Source organism: Dasypus novemcinctus, chromosome 26, assembly GCF_030445035.2.
Source record: "Dasypus novemcinctus isolate mDasNov1 chromosome 26, mDasNov1.1.hap2, whole genome shotgun sequence".
NCBI classification, from domain to species: domain Eukaryota; kingdom Metazoa; phylum Chordata; class Mammalia; order Cingulata; family Dasypodidae; genus Dasypus; species Dasypus novemcinctus.
In genome coordinates this window covers 48501369-48529240 of record NC_080698.1, presented here as the reverse complement: position 1 = coordinate 48529240, position 27872 = coordinate 48501369, and the positions used below count along the sequence as shown (strand labels likewise).

Below are 27872 nucleotides of genomic sequence, written 5' to 3'. Positions count from 1 at the left end.
AATTCCACGTTTAATTCTGAGGCACCACCAACTGTTTTCTACAGCACCTGCACCCATTTTAAATTCCCAGCAACAATGTATGAGAGTGTTCTATTTCTCCACATCCTCAGCCACACCTGTTATTTTCAGGGTTTTTTTTTTAATTACACTCCTAGTTGGTATGAAGTAGTATTTCATTGTAGTTTGATTTGCCTTTCCTTAATGCCTAATGATATTGAACATGTTTTCATACTCTTATTGGCAATTTGGATATCTTCTTTGAATAAATGTCTGTTAAAATTCTTGGCCCACTGTTTAACTGGGTTGTTTGTCTTTTTGTTGTTGAGTCGTAGGGGTTATTTTTATATTCTAGACATTCAAGTCCTCTATTTTTTTACTGATTTTATGTTAAGATATTTTATTTATTATTGGAAGTGGCTATTGAAGTATCCAACTATTATTGTAGAACTGTTTATTTCTCCATTCAATCCTGCCCATTTTTGATTCATATATTTTGGTGTGCTCTATTATGAGGTGCCTATATGCTTATAATCATTATATTTTCTTGGTGGATTTAGCCCTTTATCAATATATGGTATCCTTTTTTGCCTCTTGTAATCTTTTTTGACTTAAAGTCTATTTTGTCTGACAATAATATTGCCATTCCAGCTCTCTTTTGATTACTGTTTACACAGAATATCGTTTCTACTGTTTTACTTTCAACCTCTTTGTGTCTTTGAACCTAAAGTGAGTCTCTCATAGATAGCACATAGATGGATCATGATTTTTAACCAATCTGCCAACCTCTGCCTTTTATAGGGAAGTTTCATCCATTGACATTTAAGGTAATAGCTGAGAAGGAAGGATTTATTTCTGCCAATTAGCTCTTTTTATTCTGTAATTCTAATTTTTGTTTTTCAATTATACCCATTACTGCCATTTTTCTTAAATTTAGTTGCTTTTTTTGTAGTATACCCTTTTGATTCCCTTCTTTCCTTTTCTCTATATTTTTTAGTTATTTTCTTAGTGGTTACTTTTGTAATTACCATTAACATCTTAAACCAATAACCTAATTCAATTAGTACCAAACTAGTTTCAGTAGTATACAAACCCTCTACTCCTATATCTCTCCATCCTTCTCCCTTTATATTGTTATTGTCTTAGATTACATCCTTATAAATATATCCCATTAACATAGAATTTAAACGTTTTTTACACATTTGCCTCTTAAGTCCTATATGAGGGGAAAGCAGTTACAAACCAAGAATTAAATAATATGGGGTTTTATATATACCTAGGTAGTTACCTTTACCAATGTTCCTTATGTCTTCTTATGGCTTTGAATTACTGTCTAGTGTCCTTTAATTTCAGCCTAAAGGATTCCCATTAGCATTTTTTGTAGGGCAGGTCTTCTGGAAATGAACTCTTTCTGATTTTGTTTATCTGTAAACGTCTTAATTTCTTCATTTACAAATGAAATTTTTGCCAGATACAGAATTTTTAGTTGGTTTTTTTTTTCTTTAAGGACTTTAAATATGTCATCCCATGGTTTCTGATGAGAAATCCACTATTAATCTTTTTGGGGATTTCTTGTATATGACAAGTCACTTCTCTCTTGCACCTTTAAAATCCCATCTTTGATTCTGGATTTTGACCATTTCTCTATAATGTGTCCTGGTGGAGGTTTCTTAGAGTCTGTCCCGCTTGGATATCTAGGAGTTGAGCTTCCTGGATGTGCACATTCATGTCTTTCATCCGATCTGGGAAGTTTTTTGGTCATTATTTCTTCAAATACTTTTTCTGCCCCTTTCTCTCTTTTCCTTCTGGGACTCCAAAGATGTGTATGTTGGTACACTCGATGGCGCCCCACAGTCCTTCAAGCTCTGTTCATTTTTCTTCATTGTTCTTTCTTTCTGTACCTCACACTGTCTAATTTCAAATTTTTTGTCTTCAAGTTCACTGATCCTTTCTTCTACCTGTTCAAAACTGCTGATAAATCCATCTAATGAGTTTTTCATTTCAATACTGTGTTTTACAAATTTTATAAATTTTATCTCTTTATTTTGTCCAGGCATTTTTCTAATTTCCTTTAGTTATTTGTATGTGGATTCCATTAGTTCATTGAACATGTTTATGATGGTTGATTTAAAGTCGTACACAAATTGTTCCAAGGTAGGAGCTTCCTCAGAGATAGTTTCTGATACTTTTTTCTCTCTGAATGGGCTATGCTTTCCTGTTTCTTTGCGTGTTTTATAATTTTTGTTGAGTACCCGAAATTCCAAGTATTATCTTGTTATAACACTAGAAATCTAATTTTCTCACTCCTCTGGGATTGCTGGGGTATTTTGCTATTGAGGGTGGGTCCATCAGTTTGTGACTTTTCCAACCTATTTTTACTCCCAAGCAGGGAATTGAAAGAAGAAGAAGAAGAAAATAGGTGCTTTCTCTTTAAGACTCCTCTGCTACTTTTGCCTATAGGGTGTGGGAACAATGGCTGCCCTCAAAGCCCCCACCCTTCCCACCCCCAGCAATCTGAAGTAGCTGGTCAAAAGCTGTGATCAGTAATCAGATCACACTCCCTGTGATTTCGGAGGATTCGGTCCTTATAGTCCACCCTGGTGCCAGCAAGCTGCACCAGGAGCCGGGCTGCGTGCCCACTGCTGCCTGCCAGGAGGCTGGGGAAGGGGAGATGATAGCCCCTGCGTGGGGGTGGGATGTACCAGTCTCTACCACAATTTGCCAGCCGCTTCCCTGGATGCTGCACGGTGTTCCACTAGACTTCAGAGTTTCAATTAGCTGATTCAGACAGTTCCAGCCAGTTCAGTAGTTACGCTGGTGGAAGGACTCATTCCTGGAGCTCCCTGCTGCACCATCTTCCCACAGTCCTCTCTCCAGGAAATATCTGTGGGAAGGACATGATGTTATCCCCATTTCCCTGCGCCCCCTCCTCCTGCCCTGGCCTCTCCCATCCCAGCCTTGCCCTTGCTGTCAGCCTGGGACTCGGTGATCCTCTTTGCAGAAGCCACAGGGAGGGGCTCACTGCAGGTTGCTCTCCTGCAGACGGTCCTCCCGGTTGCCAGCACGTAACACGTACTCAGTAAGCATCTGCTTCAGGCCCCGGGTGCATCCAGTGTCCCCTGGGCCATCAACGAGTCCTGGAGAGCATTTTGTGTGTCATTGCCCCTCTCAGGGAGAGCGTGGTTGATGGTCCATTTCCTCCTGGGCCTCAGTATCCTCACCTGTAAAATGGGGCAACGACAAGCACATGGCCCCTGGGAGCCTGATCGTCATTCTGCTCCCCAGACCAGTCCTTTGCACTCTGAACTCCTTTCCGGGGCCCTTTCTTAGGGATCCAAACTGACCCCAACCCCATAGGTGGCCCGTGGGTAGTCCCAAGAGGAGCCGGCCTGCTCGCCCCCTTGCTCGGGTCCCCTCGCCCCCGTGAGCACAGCCCCTGTGGCTGTAGCAGAACTGGCTCTCGGTCCCCTCCTCTGGGGACAGTGCTTGAGACATCTCCAAGGCAGAGAGGAGGAGCAGAAGGCAGGAGGGATCCTCAGCTTCAGATTTGAGAGCAGGAAGTGGGGCCACAGTGGGAGAAGGGGGGGTGATGGCTCAAGTGTCCTGTGACCCCAGGTTCCAGACCACCTAGCGCATCTGGAACCCTTGCAGCCTCCCTGCACGGGAGGGGCAGTGTAGACATGTGGTCAGGCGCACGCGTTCTAGAGCCTGCCACTCCCTGGCTGTGTGGTTGCGGGCACGTTGCTTAACCTCTCTGAGCCTCTGTTCCCTCTTCTGTCAAATGGGCATAGGGATAGGACCCTCCTCATAGGACCGTGGGGGGGTGGGCACTTGAGAGCTTTTGCATAAAAAGCACTCTGCCCGGTGCCAGGCGCGGCGTGACAAGTCGCCCCTACAATTAGCTTTAAGGGAGGATGGCAGGGGGGTGAGGAGGGCTGTCTGTCCCGCCTCAGGTGGCATCCTCACCACCGCTGCCCAGAACGCAGGGACCTGCCCGTCCTCGGCTCCTGCAGGGTTGAGGCCCAGCTCCAGACGGCCAGAGGATGGGACGGGGTGGCCCCCCGGCGGCCTGAGGCCTACCCCGCGAGCCACGTCCTGCTCTCTGGCCAGCCCGACGCCGGGCGAACCGTCAGCCAGTTCTCAGGAGATAAAAGCTGATCGGCTTTTGCTGGCAAAGGGAGTGCCTCCAGGGCCCGGGGGGCTCCTTGGCAGCGAATGGACGCGTGCAGCAGGGGGGGAGGCCGGCAGTCAACCGAGCAGGGCGCGGATGCCCCTCAGCCGCTGCGCCCCTGGCTTTCAGAAGCCCCTTCGAGGACAGGAGCCCATGAAAAGAGAGAAAGAAGCAAGTTTATGCTGTACCCACCGCTTGCCAGGCCTCGGCCAGGCCCTGAGCTCACCAGGTCCCTGAAGCCGTCCCACGTTACAGCTGTCCAGACTGAGGCTCAGAGAGGCTAAGTCACTCATCCAAGGTCACACAGCAGAGCTTGGATTTGAAGCCAGGCCTTTTCCCGTGCCAGCGCCCATTATCCTGGGCTGTCTCTCAGTGTCCTGAATGCGCTAGAACTTTCGACAAAGCCCACAGTACAGCATGGAGCAAGGGCTGGGGGAGAACAAAAGTCCTGTGAAGCAAAGCTTTCGGCTCTTTATCTCCAATAAAGCCCCACTAGATTGCATTTCCATAAACTAGGCCTCTGCTTAGCAAGATTCCCCTGGTTTTCCCAGTCCTGGGGTCCACACTGGTATCACTCGTGGGTGGCCTAGGGGTCATCATCTCCTAGTTCCTCTCCTCCCGTCACCACACGTTACTGAAATCCCACTAGCTCTCTCTCTTTAGCCACGGCTCCCATTTAGGCTGGCTATGGAGCTGAAGGTTTAATGGCATTTATTGTACGCCCGCTGCAGTGGTGTTTTGCTAAAAGCACTCCCTTAATCCTTTCTACCACCTTATGAGGGAGCACCTGTTATTAACCCAATTTGCAGATGAGAAAACTGAGGCATGGCGGTTAAGCAAACTAACACTTTAGTACCAGCAGTTAAGTAGCATAGCTGAGATTGGAATTCAGGGCGATTATGACTATCGCCAAAGGGTGATCCAGTTAGACAGTGTAAAATTACTATAAAAGTCCAAAGCTCGCAAGGCAAACTGAGAAGTGTTTTGAGACGCCCTCACAATGATATGCTTGTTCACTGGCCTGCAAAAAGCAGCTGGTTCTGAAACAGACGTGGCGTTTTCCAGTAGCACACACTGCTCAGCTATAAGGATTCCGTGCTTTCCCAAGCCTAGCCCCACCCTCCCAGGAGCCAAGATCCAGGACATGTTCCTAGTCTACCCCTCGGCCTTTTTGTCATGTTGCATCCGACGCCTGGCTTCCCAGAAGCCCCTCCGAGGGTCTCTTGAAATGCTGCTCTCTGTTGCTTGGAGCCAAAGTGAGCTTCCAGGTGGCAGCCATGAGTCTTTGGAAATGTTTTCTTCTTCCCCCTGTGAGGCCAGCACATGGCAGAGGGGCCATTGGGCCCAAGGGCAGTGGGCAGGCCAGGGCTGGGGTCAGATTCGAGGCCTGGATTCAAACCCCAGATCTGCAGTGTGACCTTGGGCAAGTCACCTGCCCTCTCTGAGCTGCTTCTCCTAGCCAACTTAAGGCCTAAAGTGAGTGCTCGGCACACAGTGGGGCCTCGGGAATTATCCAGTCCCCGGCCCAGTCCCCAAGGAAGGGACCCATGCTGAGTTGTCCAGGGGCAGATGGTCAGACGCTGCTCGGGGTCACTGTACACGGAGAAGACTGCTTCCCAGTGGTTAAAAAGTCCAGGCTGGAATGGATGTAGCTCCAGTGATTGAGCTCCTGTTTCCCATGTATGAGGTCCTAGGTTCAATTCTCAGTGCCTCCTTAAAACAAGCAAACAAACGAAGAAAATAACACTCACTAGGGAGGGGAGGCAGCTCAGCGGTTGAGCGCCTGCTTCCCACGCTGGATTCAATCCCCAGCGCCTCCTTTAAAAACAGAAGGGCCCGGCGTCCTGGAGCCAGCCTCGCCCTGGCCGTCACTGCGCTTCTCCAGGCCTCACTTCTTCGTCTGTAAACGGGGGGGGGGGGGGGGGGTACCTGCTCGCTCTCCGGGTCCTTGTGGCCTGCGGGCAGGGGGCGGGTGGAGGCTCCGCACAGCGTGGGCAGGGCCCTCCGTTGAGCCCGAGGCCTGCAGATCAGCGGCGTCTGAGGTTTTCTTTCCTGGTCAGCCCGTGGGCTCGGCATTTTGGGGGTCCCAGGCTGGACGGTTCAATTGTGAGAGGGTGTGGGTTGGCTGGAGGGCAGAGGCCGGCCCATGGCCCAGGGCGCCCGCGTCCTCTTTGTCCAGCAAGGGCTACCTGAGGACCTGCTGAGTGCCAGGCGCTGGGCGTCTCCCTTCGGGAGGTGCTCTCGGGGGTCCCCATTCTGCAGACGAGGACCCTGCCGCTCAGGAAGGGCAGTGGCTCTGCCAGGATTGCCCGGGGGCAGCGGCGGGACTAGAGCCAGCTCCTTTGACGGCAGGCCCAGGGCTGGGACTGTCACCCAACCAGCCCTGCCCCCTGTGCCCTGGAGACCTGCCTCGCAGTTACTGGGGGAACCGAAGGGGAGGATGCCGCAAGACCGCCTTTTATTTTTAATTTCCTTTTTTTTTTAAAGATTTATTTTATATATTTCTCTCCCCTTTCCCCCCATTGTCTGTTCTCTCTGTCCATTCGCTGTGCGTTCTTCTGTGTCCACTTGCATTCTTGTCATGCGGCACTGGGAAACTGTGTTGCTCTTTTTTGTTACGTTACCTTGCTGTGTCAGCTCTCCATGTGGGCGGCACCACTCCTGAGCGGGCTGCACTTTTTTTACACAGGGCGGCTCTCCTTACGGAGCACACTCCTTGCACGTGGGGCTCCCCTTCGCGGGGGACACCCCTGCGTGGCACGGCACTCCTTGCGCGCATCAGCACTGCGCATGGCCAGCTCATCACACAGGTCAGGAGGTCCGGGGTTTGAACCCTGGCCCCTCCATATGGTAGGCGGATGCTCTATCTGTTGAGCCTCAGCCGCTTCCCAAGACTGCATTTTAGACCCAAAGCACATGCAACACTTGCCTTCCTTCTGGTCCAACCTCATTTTTTCCTCTGTCCTCATGACTTTGGCCTCTCCTCTGGGTCAGGTCTGGGCTGGACACTCTACAGACCTCCCCTCATTAAACGTGAGCCCTCACAGTAGGTATGGGAGAAAAAAGAATATTCTTCCCATTTCACAGGTGAGAAAACTGAGGTTCAGAGAGGTGAACCCATTTACCCCAGATCTCACAGCTAGAACAGAGGCAGGAAACGGAAGCGGCTAAGAAGGTAGGCTCTGAAGCCAGACTGCTATGTTCAAGTCCCTTTCCCCACCTGCCCTTTCTAGCTTGGGCCAGCCACTTCACCTCTTAAGGAAGCCTCAGCTTCCCCATCTGTGAAACGGGCAGAGCGAGTACTCGGTGAGAGGGCCCTCGGAAAGCCCTCTAGGCAAGGCTTGGCACCCAGACTGAATCAACAGACCGTCCCCCCCGATGAGCAGCGGTCGTCCTTGACACCTGCGGTGTCGCTTCTGGCCCCGCGGCCCCTCCCGCTGGCTGCCTCCACCCACCCGCCGCTTCTCCTCTCTGCAGGATGCGCGACAGCCCAGGGCGGGGCCGAGGACGAGGGCGAGGCGGAGGCGGGCTGGATCGAGGGGGCGGCCATCCTGCTCTCGGTCATCTGCGTGGTCCTGGTCACCGCGTTCAACGACTGGAGCAAGGAGAAGCAGTTCCGGGGCCTGCAGAGCCGCATCGAGCAGGAGCAGAAGTTCACCGTGGTGCGGGCCAGCCAGGTGGTCCAGATCCCTGTGGCCGAGATCGTGGTGGGGGACATTGCCCAGATCAAGTACGGTGAGCAGCCCAGCCGGGCAGAGCCGGAGGCCAGGCAGAGGCGGGGACGGGCCAGGGGCCCGGGCAGCCGCCCAGGCGCTGGCCGGAGGGAGGGGGCAGGCCCCGGAAAGGCCGATCCCCAGCCCACGTGTGTTCTGAGATCCTTCAGGGGGTGGGAGGATGCCTCCTGGAGGAGGTAAAACTCCAGAACCCATTTAAACCAGAAATGGAAAATATGTGGCACGTGTACCATCACTCTCCACGCCTCCACCCCGGCAGACATCACTAAACGATCGCAGTTTGGAGCCCAGATACAGCTTGAGAAGCCTTCACAACACCAGACTCCAAGGACTCCTTATTCTCAGAATGGGTTTATGAGGTGAAACCCACTTCTTGTTCCTGATTTGGCTGTTGAGAGATGATTGTTTAGCTGGAGAAGGTGTTAGAGGCAGTAGATGGAGAAGACTGAACACTCTCATCCTGTGAGACTGCTATGGAGAAAGTGGGCAGGCTGGCACCAAAGGAGGTTTAGACAAGACGCGTCCAGGGTAAACAGAGGCAGAAGGCAGGGGAAGGCTTAGAGTAGCCTCCTCAGTCAGCCCTAGGGGCCTTGATTTCCTCTGATAATGTGCCTGCCTTGGGGTCCCCTCAGCCTAGCCAGGACAGACTGGTGCCTTCCTAAAGAATTTCCCCAAATCGTTTAAGGGAGACTCTAGAAAAGACCAAATCATTGAGAAAACGGGGCCCCAGATGCAAGCCAGCCAAGAAAAGCACTTTGTAAAGCACACACCCACCTGAGCTGGAATTGTCACCGGGCCCTTGTACCTTCATCTCCACCTGCCCATTGGTCCATGGCGGGCGCCATCTTGGTTCCCTCCCCCCCCCCCCCCCCCGGGAGCGCTCAGCCTGCGGTCCCCAGGGGAGAGCCTTCCCTCGTCATCACACCTCGAAGGCAAAGTTCCAGTCTCTCCAGCCCACCCCCCCCAGACCCTGCTGACACCCCCTCCCCTCCTCCCCCCAGGGGACCTCCTCCCTGCCGACGGCCTCTTCATCCAGGGCAACGACCTCAAGATCGACGAGAGCTCCCTGACGGGGGAATCTGACCAGGTGCGGAAGTCGGTGGACAAGGACCCCATGCTGCTGTCAGGTGAGCCGCGCCCCTCGCGCCCTCCCCCGCAGGGGGGCTGCCCGGACTTGCCCTTCGTGAGCACCTCGGGACTTTGATCCTGGGCCCTGGGGTCTCTGGCCAGGATGGGGTCTCTGCGCCCCGACACCTGTCCCCAGTGCAGCCGTGGGCTCGGCACCGTTTTAGGGCCTGGGGATGCTGCAGGGAACGAAACCAAGGCTCCCTGCGCTCCTAGAACTCGCCTTCCGGTGACTTGGTTTACCGAAAAGTCCAAACTGGAGGCTGTTCTTACCAAGGGGGAGGAGGAATCAGTCAGGTGACAAATGTTAGGACACCGACTGTGAGCCTGGTCCACGGCCGGGCGGGCTGCGGCAGCGAATGAGGCAGGGGAGACCCCAGCCCGGAGGAGCTTGCAGGGTAGCGAGGAGAGAGGGGCGAGGTGAAAATTCCAGAGGGCCCTAGGTGTATCCTTTGTAAAGGATGAGGGGAGGCAGGTGAATAAGGAGATCAGGGAAGGCTGCTCGGAGGGGGCAGCGTGGGAGCTGTAGTGGGAATGATGAGAAGGAGTGGGCCTGGTGAATAACCAGGGGCAAAGCATGCCGGCCGGAGGGAACAGCAAAGATGCAGGCTCAGAGGCAGGACCCTGGCTGAAGGATTGTGAACGAGACGGAGGCGGGGAGGGCCCAGGCTTCCCGACCCAGATCAGGAGTTTGGGAATTAGTCTGAGGGTGCTGGGCATTCTCGGGCATGGTTCTCAGCAGAGTCTTCAAGGGAGCTGACCGCACCTCCACTTGTGACAGCTCACGCTGGCTGCTGCAGGGGCGAGAGTGCACGTGGGAGCCCTGCAGGGGTGAGGCGGGCCGGGTGGACACACCCCCGCAGGGCGTCCCGGAAAGTGCCGCGGTCCAGCTCCGGGCCAGACCCCAGGCTGGATGCCAGACCCCCTGGCTCAGAGGCAGCCCCTGCCCTTGGGAGCCCCCAGTCTGGGGTCGGGTGGGGGAAGCAGACCAAAAACAGTGTTGTCCAGCAGTAGAGGAGGAAGGACGGTGTCGTGGGAAAGCAGGGGAGGGAGCAACTACCCCAGCCCTGGGGAGTGGGGCAGAGCTCGCCAGAGGAGGTGGCATCGAGCCGGGATTTAAAGAGCGATAGGTGATCGCCAAGCAGAGCTGTGAAGAGAGGGCCTCCTAGCAGAGGCTACCAAGTGCAAAGACACAGAGTCAGAATTCCAGATAGAAGGAAATCTTATTAAAACGGTATACCACTGTATTGCCATAGAGGCCCTGAGGAAGAGGTCAGGAATCTCAGTTAGGCAGGGAAGGTTTTTGAGCTAAAACCTAGACAGTGACCAGGAGTGTTCCAGGAAGAGGGAACTGCAAGTGCAAAGGCCCTGGGGTCTGACCAAGAGCTCGGAGAAGGCCTTGAATGCCCGCACGGACCCTGAAGTCACATGAGAGCTCAGTGAGTGGTAGCAGCCCCTGGGAGGCTGGTTCCCACCTCTGGGATGAATGGGTTGGCAGGGAAGCATGCGTCCCTGGGGGAAGTGGCCGGGTCAGCTGGCTCTGTGGGGGTCGCCGGGAGGCTCCGTGAGTGGATGTGACTTGGAAACGGGGAGGAAGTGTGGTTGTCTGGCAGGAGGCTGGGGAGAGAAGATCCCTGGAATCACTAGCCTGACGGCCTCCCGAGCCAGGTGGTGCTGCGGCAGAGAGGTCTGTAGAAGGGGCCAGGGCGAGGCCAGCCTAGAGGGCGTCCCTGGGGGAGCAGGGTCACTGGGCAGGGCAGGAAGGCCCCAAGGGAACAGAGGAGCCAAACATAAAACGCTGCTGAGGGCAGATGAGTCGTGTGCAGGGCAAGAAGCAGGAGAGTAGGAGGCACCCGGGGAGAGCGGGGGCCCCCGGAGCCTCTCTGTGTCGAGCAGGAGCCTCGCCAGCTGGGTGGGGGCAGCAGGATAGATCCAGGGACCCCGGGGGGCCCAGAGGCCACGGAACCGTGAGAGAGACCCGCAGTCCTTGGAGACTCTGGGCTGAGCTCTCCCCTCGATGGGGACCGGAGGGGCACGGGATGGATGGACAGACGGCGCGCCAGGTCTCGGCGGGAATCTGGGTAAATTCTACGAAGCCCAGGCTGGCCGGGTCAGCGTCAGTCTTTGGCTAGAGGCTGAGCTGGCTCAGGCCTGGGTGGTTTGTTAAACTGAGAGAAGAAAGGGGTGACCTCGAGAAGCCACCAGAGCGCCCCACCAGCCGGCTGGGTCCTGAGCTCTGCGGCCGGCTAAATGGAGTAGGAAGTGAGGTTCTCATGGGCCGGACGGAGAAGGGGGTACGCGCCGGGGCCAGGGGCTCCGTGCTGGGGCTCAGCGGGCTGGACACCTGCTGGGAGGTTTCTCGTGGCCGCCCCCGAGCTCGGTCCCATCGTGGTGTGGAAAGGGTGCTGCCCGCTAAACCAGCAGGGGCCGCGAGAGCGGGGAGGATGGCAAGAAGAAAGCCGGAGCCAAGATCCAAAAAGACGGCCACCGGCCTGTGGGAGGAGCTAGACCGAAAAAGATGAAACTCGACAGGCATCAAAGGGAGAGCCCGCGGCGCTGGTATTCAGAAAAGCAACGTGCGGGGTAGGGGAGGTGAGAGAGTGGCTTAGCTGAGGCTGATGGGGAACAGACAGCGATAAGTGAGGCGTCGGCTTGATGGAAAGTGATCTAATTGGAAAGAGAATTCTGTAATGGTCAGGCAGTTCTAGGACAAAACAGGCTGCCTGATAGGTAGTGAGCTCCCCGTCACTGGCTGTGTGTAAGCAGGGCCTGGACAAACTGTGGGTAGGGGTGTGGTAGAGAGGGTCCAGGCATTGAGTGGGCACTGCTTTCAGTGCCCTTTCCCCTGTCCCTTAACCTGTGCTTCTGCTACAGACCCACCACCCTGCCTCTGCTAACACCATTCCCTTTTCCCAGAACTTCCCCCTCCCTTCTTCTTGGCTCACTTAACTCCTACTCATCTGTTCAGGCCCCACCTCCTCCACGAAGCCTTCCCTGACCACCACTGCCCCCAGCCCCGTGGCCATCACCTGCTTCCAGCCCGGGACCCACATTTTAGCCTGTGCCACCTCACACTCTGATGGACCCACTCAGGCACAGCCCCATGATATTGATTGGGTTTTCCAATGCACAGAGCCACTCAAATAAAATCAACAGCAAGACCCATCCACAGTCACGCCATCCAAGCGAACTAGTCTGGCCTCTGCGGGGCGCTTCCATCCTTGGCCATCTGCCAGCATGGACGACGTATTAGTTTGCCAGGGCTGCTATAACAAAGTACCCCAACCTGGGCGGATTTCAACAACAGGAAGTTAATCTCTGACAGCTGTAGAGGCTGGAAGTCTGAAATCAGGTCTCAAGGGAAGAAGGCTTCCTTGCTCCTTCCGGCTTCTGGGGGCCCCAGATGCTCCAACCTCCGCCTGGGTCCTTGCACAGCCTTCCCCTATGCCTCTTTGTCCCCGTCTCCCAACCTGCCTCGGCTTTCTCTTACAAGGGCACCACTTGCTGCATTTAGGGTTCACCCTAATCCTGTATAACCTCATCTTAAATGGATCATATCTGCAAAGACCCTATTTCCAGAGGTTCGGACTGGAGCATAGCTTTCTGGAGGACACAGTTCCACCCACGACTGATCCTCTCTCCCAGAGAGGTGTGAGCAGCTGGGATCTTGGCAACCCGGAGGTGAGCAGGAAGAGGTCATTCCCAGCTCGCTGCCCTGGGCCCTGCACACGGCACAGGCTCGGCCACTGTTGACCAAAGGTGACGGGAGAGAAGCCGCCGGGCGCGGCAGGAAGGGCAGAGAGTCAGGCGCCTGGAGCGCGCTTGCTGTGTGACCCAGGGGGCACGTGGCGCCACTTCTCTGAGCCTCAGTTTACCTCTGAGGTCAGCAGGGATGCTGCTGGCGAGTGATGTAGCTTAGTGTCCAGCACTTGATGCTCAAAGCAAGCTGGTTCCCCTCCCTCTTCCTCGGATGGAGCCTGGACTTGGGCGGGAAATAGGCCTGTGTTCAAATCCCGACTCTCTCCCTCATTGGCCTGGGGGACCTCGGACAAGCTTCTCCCCGTTTCTGAGCCTCTGTTGCCCCCCATGTAAAGTGGGATGGTAGCCCCAAGCTCAGGTTGTGTTGAGGTTTGAGTTCAAAGTGTCTAGCGTGGAGCATCCAGAAATGTCCATTCCCCCCTTCTCTCCCTTCATCTCTAAGGTCTCCCCTTTCCAGCCTGTCTGGACTGCCCCCCTCTTCCTCTCCACCCTCCAACTCTCTTCACCTTCATGCCTGCAGAAACCTGCCTCCTCCAGGGAGTTTGCCTTGATTGCTCTCTTCCTCAATGCTCCCAATTCCCTAGATAACTGCCCCTTGGATGCTCATTTTCGCTCATGACAAGAGGCTGTGGACCAACGTTACCTGTGCTGGGAGGCCTTGCTGGGCCTGTAGGCTGATGACCCTCGGGGCACAAAAGGGGACAGGCTGGAGGTGCCCACAGTGGTGTTTCAGGACCCCCTGGCAGCATCTGATGTACTGGCTCAGCTGGAACAGGACACAGACCTGCTGGGGTCAGGGGTCAGTTGGCTCAATCACACCCCAGCCCTGCGACGCTGCACTGATCCTGTCTGCAGTGGGGGAGCCAGCAGGGCCCTTCCCCTCCCCGCCTTCCCCGCAGGGTTGCTGGGGGACCCTGCTCGCATGCGCGGGTGTGACTGTCCCCAGGGGACTGTGAGTGTGTGGTGCTGCGTGGGTGTCGTTTCCAGCGTCACGGCGACTCGGGCACGCCTCTCTGCCCCCGGGACCTCAGTCTCCACGTCTGAAAAATGGGGACAGACGGGCCTTCAGAAAGAGGCTGCGGAACGCAAAGCTCCGGGCTTACGGGAAGTCCTAAAGAACTGACCGGCGTCCCGCTCCCGCATCGACGTGTCTGCGGACAGAGCAGAGCAGAAAGGAACCGCAAACGCGTCCGCGGGGCAGAGCAGGGGCGCCCGCGGCGAGCACGAGCAGCTAACCCAGAGCGCGGGCACGAGCAGCTAACCCAGAGCGCGGGCACGAGCAGCTAACCCAGAGCGCGGGCACGAGCAGCCAACCCAGAGCGCGGGCACGAGCAGCTAACCCAGAGCGCGGGCCGCGCCTGCGCACACGCCGGACAGCGGGGCCAGGACTCCCATTTGCAAGAGGAGCTGGGAAGTGCCGTTTTCTTAGAAGCCTGTGTGAGTTGAGCAACGTGTGGACAGGCCCCTCCTGTGCAGCCTCTGATTTAGTCCCACTTTTGTTTAACTTTGTATTTTTAAATAATTTCAAACTTTCAGAAGAGTTACAAGAGTAAAGCAAAGAACACCTGATTCAACTATTGTTAACATTTTGCTCTTTCCTGAGAGCCTGTCTTTTCTCTCCTTGCCTCCCTCCTTCTCTCTTCCTTTCTCTCCTCCTCTCTCCCCTCTCTTCTCTTCCTCTCTCCATCCCTGTCTCCTCCTCTCTCTCCTTTTCCTTCTCTTCTTTCTCCTTCCTTCCCTCACACTCTCTCTCCCTTCCTCTCTCCTCCTCTCTCTCTCTCCTTTCTCTCTTCTCTCCCGCTCTTTCTCTTTTGCTCTCTTCTCTCCCTTTACTTCTCTCTCTGACTTTCCCTCCTTCTCTCTCCCTCTCTTCTCTTTTTCCCTCTCTCCCTCCTTCGCTTTCCCTCTTCTCTCCCTCTCATGCCCTCTCTCCTCCTCTCCCTCTCTCTTCTGTCTCTCCCTCCTTCCCCCTCCCCCATCTCATCCTTGAGGGTCCCAAGGAAGCAGTGACCCCCTCTTATGAGAAATAAACACCCAGGCTCGTAATTCTGAACAGCATTTGCTGGAGTCCACAGAACCTTGGAGAACCCAGGTCTTGTCCCATTTTGCAGCTGGGGTGACCGAGGCCCAGCGCAGGAGTTGCAGGTGTAAGCTCCTCCGAGCCCTGTGCTCTTTCTGCAGCCCCGTGCACGAGCTCGCGAGCTCACGTCCCACCACTGTGTGGATGTTATGACCCGGCAGCTTTGCCTGTGTGCAGCATCTTGTGGGAACTTCCACTGTGAAACCAGAGACCAGACGCCAAGCCTATCTCCATGGATGGGACTGGGCAGGGGCGCTGCGGAGGGGAGAAGGCTGTCTTCCAAACGCAGCGGGGCTTGGCTCCAGCAGGCCTGTGGGTCCCTCCTGCCTGGCTCAGGACCCCCCCTCCAATTCCTTCTCCCATGGGCGGAGCTCTTGGGGCCAGAGCCCTATCAGCACGAGACTGCCCCGAACACCGCCAGGCCCTCTTGGGACTCATGCCCACGTCCTGGCCCCTGCTGCCCACCCAGTCGAGCAGAAGACCAGGCATGGGAGAGCCGGACCTGCCGCCACTGCCGCCGCCTCCAGGGAGCCTGGGACCACACGGGATTGCGGGAGGGCCCAAGGCTGCCGCTCGGCCCACACTCTCTCCATTACACTACCCTGCCTCTTCTCCACGAGAGGCAGCTGGGTGTAGCGGATAGAGCACGGGTTCAAGTCCCAGCTCCACCGCTCACAGCTGTGTGACCCTGGGCCGCCGCTCAGCCTCTCTGAGCCTCGGGGACTCCCTGTCCGAGAGGCACGGGTGGGTGGAGGGGATGGGCATGTGCCTGCGCCCAAACCTGCCTCGCAGGGTGGACGTGAGGGCGGCGGGATTGTCGGGGCTGAAACGCCCCATTGCCTAACGGGCTCCCAGCGGGCATCGTTATTGTTATTAGCTTCTGCAATAACAGTATTAAGGGAAGAACTGAGCCTGGCCTGGGAGTCCTGCCGGCCTTGCTTGGTGCTTGTCCCTGGAGGCAGAAGTCACCCCAGAAATGGCCTCCATCCCTGCAGGACACTCCTCAGCCGTTTGTCCTCTCTGGGCTCACGAACCTCGTTGGGTAAACCCAGGCCCCCGGCTTGGCCCCGGGGCCCCGCACAGCCCCCTGCCGCCGCACTCGGCTCTGGCCCCGGAAAGCCCACCTCTGGGTCAGGCCGATCTTGATGGTCAGGGCTGGTCCAGGGCAGGGATGGACATTGAACTTGCAGCCAGGAAGGTCCTTGCCCACGCCCTCTGCTGCCAGGTAAAAGAGGTGGGCTTCTCTGCCAGGACACCGTCAGATGGGACCGTCCAGCCCCACCCACCCCACCCACCCCCAGCAGTGACAGGAGTCCCGGTGCTCTCCAGAGGTGGCCGCCTCGGCTCTCGCCCCAGTGTCCCTCTCGGAGCCACGCCTAACCAGCCCTGCCTCCTGCTTTGCCCACAAGCCTTCCCGGCGAGGTGAAAAGAGCACGAGGTTGGAGCCGTGTTCAAACCTGAAACGGTGGGAAAGAACCTCCCTGAGCCTGTTTCCCTGTCTGCCAAGCGGGCATGGTGAGCATTTCCTCAGAGCTTTGGGACAGCACCTGAGAGAGTAAATGCTCCCGAAATATTAGCTCTCTCCCAGGAAAACAAACTTTCAGAGGCTCCCTATTGAGCACGGAGCAAAGAGCCAGCCCCGGCACCCTCCCCCCAGGCTACTTGCCATCTGGCTCCGGTGTCCCTCCGGTCCTGCCTTCCCCTGCTGTCCACTGACGCCGTCCCCCTGTGCCGCCTACCTGTCCCTGCCTGGGCCATGCCCCCTGCCGGCCCCCCACGCCCCTGAGCGCGTCCCGTCCGCCTGTCTGCAGGCCTGCATCCGTCCACCCCAGATGGACAGTGAGCCCCTCGAGAGCAGGGCCTCTGAGGATTCTGCCCAAGGGCCAAGCCTGGCCTGGAGCTGGCACTCCTCGGAGTCTGTCCAGCAAACGGATGAGCGTGGCCTGCAGGGCCTCCAGAGCGGATCCATCTGTCCCCCCAAGACTCTACCGGCCCCGGCAAAACCCCCTTCTCCCCCAGATACAGCCTTTTACGGAAGCTGCTCTACCCCACCCGAGACGTGGCCTCGTCTCCCCAGGACCCAGAGTTTCCAGACCTCCTCGCTGAGAGGTGGTGAGCTAAGCCGGCTCCCTCCCCGCTTTACAGAGGACAAGACTGAGGGCCAGAGAGGAGAGGGGCTGGCCTGAGGTCGCACAGCCGATCAGAGGCCGACTCCAGCCGGGGCCCCAGGCCCCCTGCCCCCAGCCCGGGGCTCGCTCCAGCCTTCCCACGTGCTTGTACGTTCTGAGGGTGGCTGTGCACAGTGCATCTAGATGCCAGGCCCTGCCAGGGCCTCCACGCTCAAGGCTGTACCCTGTGGCTTTTCCTCAAGGGCCTTGGTCAGCCAGCCTGTGACTCCAGGGCCTGTCCGGTCGCATTAGAGCCTCATCTCGTGGGGTTACACCTTCTCCTCTGCAAGGGGCTCGTGGAGCTGCATGTGGCAGCCTGAAGCGGGGCGACCTACCCATCCAGTTCTTCCCCTGGTCCTATTAGAGGAGAGGGGCAGCCCAGTAAGATGTGAGAAGTCAGGGGGCAGATCTGACTCTTTGTAAAAACCCCAAGAGAGTTGGTTGCAATGTGGGAGTCTCCGTTATAAACACATGCCCACCGTGGAAAACGCCGAAAAAGGTTCACAAACAACGAGCCACTGGGCTTCCAGCTACAGGCCAGGCTGTGCTGGGGGAGGCAGAGAGGGGACTTGCACCCAGACCTGCCCTCAGGGGGCTCATGGTCTGGCCTGGGAGCGTCCCAGGAGCGTCACGGGGCCATTTCAGTGCAGTTCCAAGGCGAGAGGTGACGTGTCCTGGTAGAAGTTGGGAAGGCCACCGGGCAAGGACCCCTTGTCCTGAGCCTAGAGGGGGTTTGGACAAGAGGTGGGGAGCGGCGTCCAGGCAGTGGCAGGAGCCAGAGAAAGGCTGGCGCCTGGTGCAGGGGGCGCGGATGGGGGAGGCTGGACTGTGGGGAGCCACTAAGTGTGCCTGAGCTGGGGAGCCACAGACCAGGGCGGAGCCTGGGGCGACTGCCGGGGTGGCGAGGGAGGGGGGACGCAGATGCGGGAGAGGCCGGTGCCTCCACTGCCCCTGCCCCGTGTACTGTGGGGGCCTGGGGGGCTCGTCCCAGCTGGGGTGGGGGGGGCTGGGCAGAGGCCGCCTCCTCCCGAGACACCCCGCCTCTGGATGCCGCCGGCTGCCTGCTGCGATGGGAGTGATTAGAAGAGGGTGATTTGGGGTCTGATTATCTTGTGTGGAAACTGGCCCCCTGTGTCTTTTTCCATCCCCGACCGTGGGCTGGGGAGGCGGGGACCAGACTCCCTGTTGCCACCCAGACTGAGCCCGAGGACGAGCACCTTCCTTTCCCAGTGAACCTTTTTTTTTTTTAACCACAGCGTTCAGGCCTTGCTTCCTGGGGGGAGAAGTGGGGCGGCAGTGAGAACAGGTGGATCAGGGAGAGCTTGAATCCCAGCTCTGCCCCTCGCCAGCTGGCTGACCTCGGGCAAGCCACTTCCCCCTCTGTAACCAGAGGGCAGCACAAGAACCGGCTGAGATCCTGGCACCAGGAGGGCCTGGCACACGGTAGAGGTTCTGGGAATTTGGCTCTGGTTACCGTTGTTGCTTTCCATGCTCTGTTGTCCAGTGAAGCTTGTTCATCCCACTCTTTTAAAAGGTCTACAGCGGGAGCAGATGTAGCTCCGTGGTTGAGTGCCTGCCTTCCACATACGAGGTCCTGGGTTTGAACTCCTGTACCTCCTAAACAAACAAACAAATGAATGAAAAAACAACTCTCAATGAGGCATGAGTGTAGCTCAGTGGTGGAGCTCCTGCTTCCCATGTGTGAGGTCCTGGGTTCAATCCCCAGTACCTCCTAAAAAAAAAAAGACCTACAGTGACCCCACTTTCCATCCCCCACGTGACCGCTCTGGGCCTCTGTTTCCCCCTCTGTCAAATGCTTATGTGCAACAGGCCCTCCTCCCAGCCCCACACGAGTGAGCCAGTGCGTGAGAAAGCATTCTGTGACAAGTGCTCATCCTCACCCCTGTGTGTGCCTTTTGGGAGGTGGATGGGCTCCTGGGTCCTCCCGAGATGGGAGGACAACAGGCCTGTGCTGCTCGGCTTAATCTGTGGTCCCCACTCTTCCTGGCCCAGGGACAAATGGGCGCTGTCTTTCTGTCCTGGGCACGGCCAAGGAGTCAGCTGAAGAACTCACTGTCTGAGGATCTGGGATCTGTCCCAGCGTAGCGGGCTTCCCGCCCCTCTGTGGGCCTGTGTGACTTGGTTTACCCACCGTGGATGGACAATCTGACATAACCGCGCCTTGAAGAAGCCCTCTGGGAAGTGTATCTGTAAATCCTTTCAGATCCTGAAAGGCTGGAGGCCAAGATGCTAGAACCCCACACACAGACGCTGTCTCTCCGTCGAGCTGGGGATTGAGCAGATCCTGGAGGAAAGCGTTGCTTTGGGCCCTGACCCAGAGCCTCTTGACTCTTATTTTAGATTCACTTCTAGCAAGTTTGCTGACCTGGATTCGAGTCTGAAAGCAAAGGCTGTAAAGAGACAGTTGACACGAAAAACAAGAAGCAGGAGCAACCGACCTTGCGGGAAATAAGGAAAAGCTCTGACAGGCAGAACTGAGTTCGAGAAGCAAAGGCACTCAGGGTCACTGCACATCGGGGCCCTCAGAACCTGTGCAGCAAATGCGGCGTCATAGTGCGCAGCCCAGGCCTGACATGAGACTCGGCGCCAAGTGAGGGCTGGAATCATGCTTCTGTGTTTAAGAAGGAAGTGTGTGTGGCATCTTCAAGGGCTTTCTACCCTGAGCGGCAACTACTAAAAGTAGGAAAGAAACGAGTGCCTGAAGGGCTAAACTTCATTGATCTAGATTCATCTGTAGACAGCAGCACCGGAGGGACTGCGGGGCCTCTCCGGGGTGTGCCCTGAGCCTCTGCCCATGACCTAAGCAGTCCAGAAAGGCTGAGGAGCCCACTGCCCTCAAGGCGAGCAGGGGGCGATGGTGCTGCATTGTCGGGCACCAGCTCCTTTGCAGCCTGAGGGTAAAGGGCCAGCCATGCCGAGTCTCAGATTCAGAACTGAACTATATGCCACTGCTGTTCTGTCCACTTCCCAGGCCAGGAGCCACCGGCCCTCCCTGGACTGCCTTTGTTTCCCCCGTGAGGCCAGGGCTTCAGCAGGTATATTTTTGTGCCTTGGACAGGTTGCTCTCTTGGCCTGAGTTTTCCCATCCACTCGACAGAGGGGCTTGCCTTAGAGCAGGTCCCTTGAGCAACAAGATTCTTGTCAAGCAAAATCTAACACTAAGACCCCAATGATGACACAAATAAAAAGTGGAGCCACCCAAACCAGAGGCCTCCCCTCCCCTGTTCCCAGGTTCTTAACCCTTCTTGCTCTGTGATGCCCCTGGGAGGTCGTCTGATAGGATGTGTGGACCCCTTCTGGGAATAAACTTTGAAAATGAAACCTATTATATGGAAATAATTAACAAAGCAATTTTAAAAAGTGTGGTATGGAAATGTATGTGCACCTTTATTAGCACACGAAATCACAAGATCTAGTAGTCGGTCTAATAACCATCTTTACTGCAAGATAGGGATAAACAGACATGCCATCTGCAACAGCTGTAAAGGGACATGAATAAATCTGTGACTGCTGATGTGACAGCATCCAAGCACCACTAGAACTGCTGTGGCTGGTTCCTACATTCAAAATGGGGAAAATGCTAAATATCAATTAGGGGTTTGTGAAATTTAAGATGTGATTTATTTTTCCTCCTCCAAGTTCACAGAGCCTTGGATTCTTTTCACAGATCTCTGTGGGGGTCCAGAGCGAGACGCATGGACCCCGTGTTAAGCAATCCCATCTAAGGCTCAGTGGCTGTTTCTTGTCTGGTTTCCAAATGAAGCTCAATCAGGAAAAGAGTGGCCTCTGCTTGGCCTATGAGGGGGTGAAAGGGATAGGTAAGCAGAAGGGGGGTAGGAGACCTTCCAGGGAAGGTTAGTAGGTGTCAGGAGGTGGGCCTGGAGCTGTTTCAGGGGCCTAAGAACTGAGGTATAGCCATTTTGAGCCCTAGACCCATCAGATACTGTCCCAAGGTACAATCATCTTTAAAGGGCATCTCCACACACACAGCTTGAACCTTAACCCCAGGTGGTACCCCACAACCTCCTTAGGCAATGAACTGAAGACTGACTGAGGTGGAGTCCCTCCAACTCCTTTGGGGAGGGGGGCTTTGGTCCATGCCATGGTAACTTGGCTTTTGTCCCCTTCCCCAGGGACCCACGTGATGGAGGGCTCAGGACGGATGGTGGTGACCGCAGTGGGTGTGAACTCTCAGACTGGCATCATCTTTACCCTGTTGGGGGCCGGCGGCGAAGAAGAAGAGAAGAAAGACAAGAAAGGTAAGCCCTGCCCTCTCACAGAACAGAAGATGAGCTCCTAAGGCCACATTTTTTGTTTACTCGTTCTCTCAACAAAATAATTATTGAGTGTCTTCTTGTGTCCACACCCTGTGCCAACAACCACCTCCTGCATCCTTGAGGCCCTGCTCGGGCCAGGCAGGCTCTGTCTGTTCCATCTCCAGGGTCTTGTCCCTGTCTCTGTCTTGTCCAGTCACATCATGGAGGCTCCTCCGTCCCCTTGGGGCCAGGCCAAGGGTCCTGAGTACTATGCTGCATCTGCATCCTCAAGCACTAAGTCAAGTAGAAATCCCTGCCCAACCATTTTCCTTCCACTAGTTTCACCTCCACCAAGCAGAGCTGAAAATCCACCCATCAAAGCCTCATCCCAGATGTAGGCAAAAGAGATTCCAGGGAAAGCAGCCAGCACTGGGCTCAAAATCTACCACTGTGTGTCCCTCTAGAGTCTCAGTTTCTGGCCCCTGCTCCCCCTTAAAGACTAAATTCCTTATTCTCTAGGCTCCTCTCAGCCCAAAGGGAAGAATACTCAGAAGATACAAGAAGCCCAAATCCCACCAGGCCCTTGGTCTCAGGGACAGTCCCCCTCTCACATTTTCAGTCTTTTGCCTTGCTTCTTCCTCATGCTCCAGAGGAGCTCCAACACCAAGAACTTCTAGAGTCCAGGGAAGGGAGGTGAGAGGACAGGGGGCCCCTCTCTGAGTTGTAGGGGCAGCCCTGCTACCTCCAGTTCTCATACCAATCAGGCACAGAGCCTGGGTCAGCATCAAGGGCTATAGGCTCCCAGGGTCAAAGCCCATTTTCTATTGGGGTTCCCCTCAGATTCTGGCTGCCCCACCAGCAGGAAGAAAGGAGCTGAGTAGTGATCTGCAAAACCAGAGGCAAAAGAGAACAAGGAAGTGCTAACATGGAAATTGAAGATGGAATTCTGGCCAAGAGTCCCAGAGGGTTGTCAGGACAGTGTCCACCAAGTGACTTAAAAACTGTGGTCAGGGTGCCTGGGTCCCTACTCCAGGGTATAGACAAAAGATCAGAGCGTGGGTAGTGGGACAGGGTGTGAACTCTGGGTAGGGTGTGGGCTGTGGGGCAGGATGCAGAAACCTTTGCCCATTTCCTCAGTCTCCCTGGGGTCTGGGTGAGAGGCAGATGCACCCAGAACCTCCCGTAGACCTGTTCCGTGTTTTTTAAAACATCAGTGGAAGACATGCCTCTCCTGCCCCAGAAACCTGGTACAGAGTCACTCTCTGAGCATGCCCTTGCATCCCAGAGAGATGGGGTGTCAGGGGACTCGGCCTCACGCAGAGAGAAGAGGTGGATCTGGAAGGGGCACAGCAGAGGAGGTCTGGGGTTGCCCAGCCTCTCAGGCTACCATGAGCCATAGACGGGAGTGGCCCCTCTGCCCTCCCATCCCATCACCTAGGCTAGGATATTGCTTAGAGCCCACCCACCCCAAGATCCCCTCCCAGTATGACCCCAGGTGTGCGGTTGTGTGTGTGTGTGTGTGCATGCGCGCAGATGAGGCTGTGTGTGCTTTTCCTTCATTAACATGTTTCAAAAATCATCACACAGGTGTGAAGAAGGGGGATGGCCTTCAGCTACCAGGTACAGTAAGACCCCCTCAGGGTAGAAGGGGCTTTTAGAAATAGCAGCAGCCTTTAGCACCCGGCTGGAGGAGGCTCCATGCCTGTTGGAGGCTCGGCCCCACCAGGCTCTCTTCTACACCCTCAGGAGATGCCAGTACTCCGCCCCCACCATCAGCACCAACACCCCACTCAGCACACCTGGTCATGCAGGGCTTATTCCACCAGCCAAGACTGAAGGGCACCCCCTTCCTCACCCCTCCAGCCCTGCAGGCAGCATGCAATGCCTCCCCCACCCTCCCCACCTCCACATGCCCCTGCAGCCCCTTCTCCCCCCTGCCCCATCACCCCCTCGAACCCATCCCACTTCCCTTCGTTGCATGGCCGGTCCACCACACCCAGCAGCGTGTCTCTCCCAACAGAGTCTGTTCCCTCTCCTTCCCTTCCCCTTCCCTCAACCCCCACCACAAGAAACAGCAGCAGGGCTGAATCTGACCATCTCATGCCATCTTTAATTTTTAAATTATGGCAAGATTCACGAGTACCTTTTCTGTTTCATGCACCGAAGGCAATGTGCTGGATGTCAACTTTTAAATGGTAGACATCTGGAATGGGGGTTTCTAAGGCAAACTTTTGAGACTGGTTAGGGATGGAGGAGGTGGCCATCGGCTCAGGCCTGAGCAGAGGGCGGGAAACCTGTTATGTCATGGCCATTGACACATAGCAGGCTGACGTTCCGGGACAGTGGCCCAAGCCAACGTCCTGCTGAGTGGCAGTACCCACACGGTACCAATTGTTGAGATTTTGAATTGGCTCCTGTCCATCGGCCCCTCTGGCCCAACGGGCAGCCATACCCCAATGGGGGGCATCTGTCCAGACTCTCCCCCGCAGACAATGCCAACTCACCCAACCTCCTTCATCGTCCTCCATGCTTTATTTCAAGGAACCTTCATGTCTGAGTTTCACCCCCTCACCCATCCTCTGTGGCATCTCTCTGGGAACAGTTCACTCCCCCTACATGTGAGATCCTTGATTTCCAACAGATTTTTTTTTAAGAATAGAGTCATGTTATTTCCTAACCGATAGGTTCATGTCTTTATTGTCGTTGCTTCTGCATTGTTCCTTTTCTCCATTGTGACGCACTGCATTTTCCATCCCTCCCACCCCCTGCAGCGGCAGATGGTGCAGCAGGTTCAAATGCTACAGATAGTGCAAATGCCAGCCTAGTCAATGGTATGTCTCCAGGCGAGTTTCGGGTGTGGTTGGACGGGCCTCTCTCTCTCCCACTCCCAACTCTGAGCTCTCCTCTCCTTCTTCTGGACTGCACAGATCTTGGGTGTGCATGGGCGGCTCTGGGACAGTCACCTCTCACACCGGGGCAGGCGCTTAAGACAGGAGCCACGTCCAGGGAATCAACTCCTTGCCCACTTGTGGCTTCCAAGATGGCGCCCACTCCCAGTTGGGTCCTCGACCCTTCCCGGTGCAGCCCAGAAGAACAATGCGACTTTGGCTTCAGATCTGGCCCCCAAGAAGCTGCCTTCTGCCCAGCGTGGCCCTCTCCTAAGCGCACTTCTGGCCCCAGCTTTGGGAAGGAGGCCTGGGGTCAGGACCTGGGCTGAAGCTGGCCTCTGGGTCCCTGGGGAAAGCTCAAGCCCTCGACTCTAAAATTCCCTCGAGGCGGTGGGACCCAGGCCTGGATTCAGCTTGTTGGCCCCACCCCGTAGCATGGCTGAGCCACGGTGGACGTGCCTGCCTCTTCTCTCTCTTGGAGCCAGAGGGCAGCGGGTTGGCTTGGGCTCGGGCCGAGTGCTGCCCTTCGGACGCATACTGCGTCTCCTGCTGCTGCCTTGTGGGAGCGTTTGTTCTGGATCTCTGCATTCTCACCAGCCCCCCGGGGGTGGAGGGCAGGGGGGGGGTTTCCCCCGTCTCTGGGGTCAGCAGCTTAACCTCCTTCCCCAAGGGCAAGAAGGTACTCCACTCCCTTGCCCCCAACCCTGCAGAAGAGTTCTTATTCCTGTGTCCTCCCACCTAGAGAACAGGAGGCTTCCATTTACCCAAATTCAGTCATACCGTAGTAACCTAGGCTGCTCCCCGCCCCTGAGAGCTGGTGGGGTCGTCGTGAAACCATTGCCCCGGAGAAGCAAAGACGAGGGACGAGTCTTGGTTTCCAGACTTGCCCTGGGCTCCAGATTTCTCATCCATTATATCCTCCACCCCTTACCACTCCTGTAAAAACAGGGAACCCCTGTCCCTTGCCATCCCTTGACCCGCCATCCTGGGTCTCTGGCTGAGCTACTTGGACGCAGTATCAGAAATGGAGGCACCTAGTATTCGCATGGGCTGGGTGAGACGCTTCTGCCAAACACAGCTCACCCAGGAGGGCTAATTCAGGCACGAGTCTATTTCAGGCCCAGAGAAGAAAGGAGGACAGCTTAGGGCGTGGGAGGTGGCACACGTCAGAGCGAGGAGGCTGAGGGAGAACTCAACAGAAGATAAACCTGCAGGCTCGGAACAGCTCCACCCCCATCTTGCCTGGCAGGTCCCAAAAGAAAGGGCAGTTTCACTCCCAAACCACAGCAAGAAACCCACTCCAAGTAGCTTGGGAAAAACAGCAGGAAAGATGGGAAATCCCCTTGTTTGATCACCTCCTGTGTGCCAGGCACTGTTGCAAGCATTTCATGGTGGCCATCTCATTTATTTGTCACAACAGCCCTTTGATGTAAGTTACATTGTCCCCGCTTTTAAAAGATGAGGAAATGGAGGCTCAGAGAGATGGAGACACTAGCCCGGGTCACACAGCTAGAAAGTAGCAATGCTGGGATTTGAACCCTGGTCTGGCTGGCCCTAAGTTGTGTGCTCCTCCTCCCAATCCAGGATCTCCTGATGTCCATCTCAAAAGTTTCACAAGCACAGGAAGAGGGCTTCCTCCAAAGGAATTGGTTTCTTCCTCATTATGGGGCCTCTCGGAGCCTTGAATGAGCTGGTGAGGAGTGCAGAGATAGAGCCATCAGGGCTACCCAAGCTGCTCTGACAGCAGGACCTTCCCTGCGCGTCTGGTAGGATTGGTAGGCCCCATCACAGGCTCTGGGAGACGGAGCTGGTCGGCAATGCAGGATCTCGGGCCCCACCCCAGACCTGCTGGATCAGAATTTGCATCTCAACAAACTGTCTGGGTGATTTGTCTGCGCATAAAAGGTTAAGACACACCAGGCTGGGCCTTGGGCATTGAGAGGGAGTGAACTATTCCTTCCCTCCACCCCTTCCTCTGAGCCAAATCTTGGTGCCTTAGATGTAGGGGGATAACTGGGACAGCAGCATTCCCCCGAGTCACCTCCCCCGGCCCCCCCGCTGGAAGGGGGGAGGTGCGCTCCATTCACCTCAGAGGCAGTACGTTTGTTTGTTTCTTTTCCATTTAACCATCACCGTGAACGCTCGACATGTATACGGCACTTTGCTGTGCATTTCATAAGCGTGCCCTTGTTCGTCGGCCTCGCACAACCAACGCCAAGTGTTTCTTATCAGCCCCATTTCCCAGAGAAGGAAATGGAGGCCCGGGGAAGAGAAGCGACCCTGCCCAGGCACCCCAGCTAGTGGTCTGTCGCCCCAAAGCTTGTTCGTCAGGTCATCGTCCCGGGCGTCCTCCGAGTCGATGCTGTCTGCATCCATGTCGCTGATGATGCACGGCGCACAGACCCACTTGGGAAAGCTGCAACTGCAAATGGGAGCACAGCAGGGCCTTGGGGGCCCTGCCCCAGCCCCCCATCTTGGATCCTAAGTTGGCTCTCCCGTCGCGGTTGGGCAAGCACTAAGTTTGGCCGAGGAGAGCCCCAAGTAAGTCCCATGCTCCTGGGAAACCAAGCCATCTGCGCCAAAGCACCCCCAGAACACAGCTCCGCTCCTCAAACCAATGCACTGGTGATTATTTTTCTGGCCACGTGGTCACTATGGACATAAAAGAGGAAATTGCTAGCTTGGCTTAATGGGCTATTGTATCTGATAATATGCGATACAAATAAAGGCCCCTTTGTGCCTTCTGGAACCAGCTATGGAAGCGTAGTCCTCTCATGCCCTGGAGCCCAATTAGTAAAATTATTTTTAAAAATAAGAATAATTGTTGTAGTCCATTCTCATTTGCTCTAAAAAAGCCTTTTTTGTTTTGTTTTGTTGGTTTTTTTTTTAATCCAGTAGAGAGAATTTTACAATAGAGCAGCAAAGACCTTTCTCTTTAAGCTCAGAGCAGGTCCCTACTCCTTTGCGGTGAGAAACCGTGGGAACTGCCCTGCACTTAGACTTGGGCAGATAGTCCTGGGTGGTGGTCTGTGATCCAGGTAAGTCACTTCTCCCAGGAGTCGCCTACACAGGGGGTATGGCCGTGACAGTGACAGTGTTTATGGCGACCCTAAAACAGCCGCAGGTTTAACTGTGAGGAGGAAGGCTTGAGAAAGTCCTGGGGGCAGAGCAGCAGAGCAGAGGGTTGCCTGTGAGCCTCCCTCGGCCTCAGTTTCCTCATCTGTGAAAGGCGAGTGATGAAAGCCCCTCCCCACCCCACCTTGCAGGGATCTCAGGAAGATGGCCGAGGAGATGACACTAGCCAAAGCCCTTGTAAACTGCACCATGCTGGACCGTGCATGGGGTCTTATCGATGAAACTTGGGGTGCTCTGGGAGGTGAATGCCCTCATCCCCATTTTGTGGAGGCGGACGCGGAGGCCGGGAGAGGTAGCCACCCAGCTAGTTGGTGGCGAAGCGATGGCTTGGGACCCGGTCCCACCGCCGCGTCCTGGACTCCCCTCCCCCGAGGTCCCAGTGCCCCGACCCCAAAGTCGTGGGGACGAAAAGAGCACACACTGGGGTCCAGCTCTTCAGTTTTCCCGCTGAGAGAAACCCTGCCGCCTTTTTCACCCTCTGAGCCTCAGTTTCCCATCTGTGAACGGGTGCAATAAAACAGCACCCCTCGTCGGGCTG

The 27872-nt window shown here is 55.7% G+C and overlaps 1 protein-coding gene across 10 annotated transcripts in view; it reads left to right on the top strand.

The window, feature by feature from the left end:
- The window catches only part of ATP2B2 (ATPase plasma membrane Ca2+ transporting 2), a 181606-nt gene that overhangs the window by 93352 nt on the left and 60382 nt on the right, over positions 1–27872 (top strand). For 6 of the 10 annotated variants that reach the window (XM_058288853.2, XM_058288850.1, XM_058288856.2 and 3 more), the window contains exons 4-6: positions 7646–7903; positions 8904–9029; positions 21189–21314. In XM_058288853.2, the coding sequence (XP_058144836.1) occupies positions 7646–7903; positions 8904–9029; positions 21189–21314 (510 nt within the window). Of the gene's footprint in view, positions 1–7645; positions 7904–8903; positions 9030–21188; positions 21315–22898; positions 22932–24082; positions 24143–27872 lie in introns of all 10 variants that reach the window. The other 4 variants (XM_058288848.1, XM_058288851.2, XM_058288852.1 and 1 more) reach the window with 2 other exon arrangements.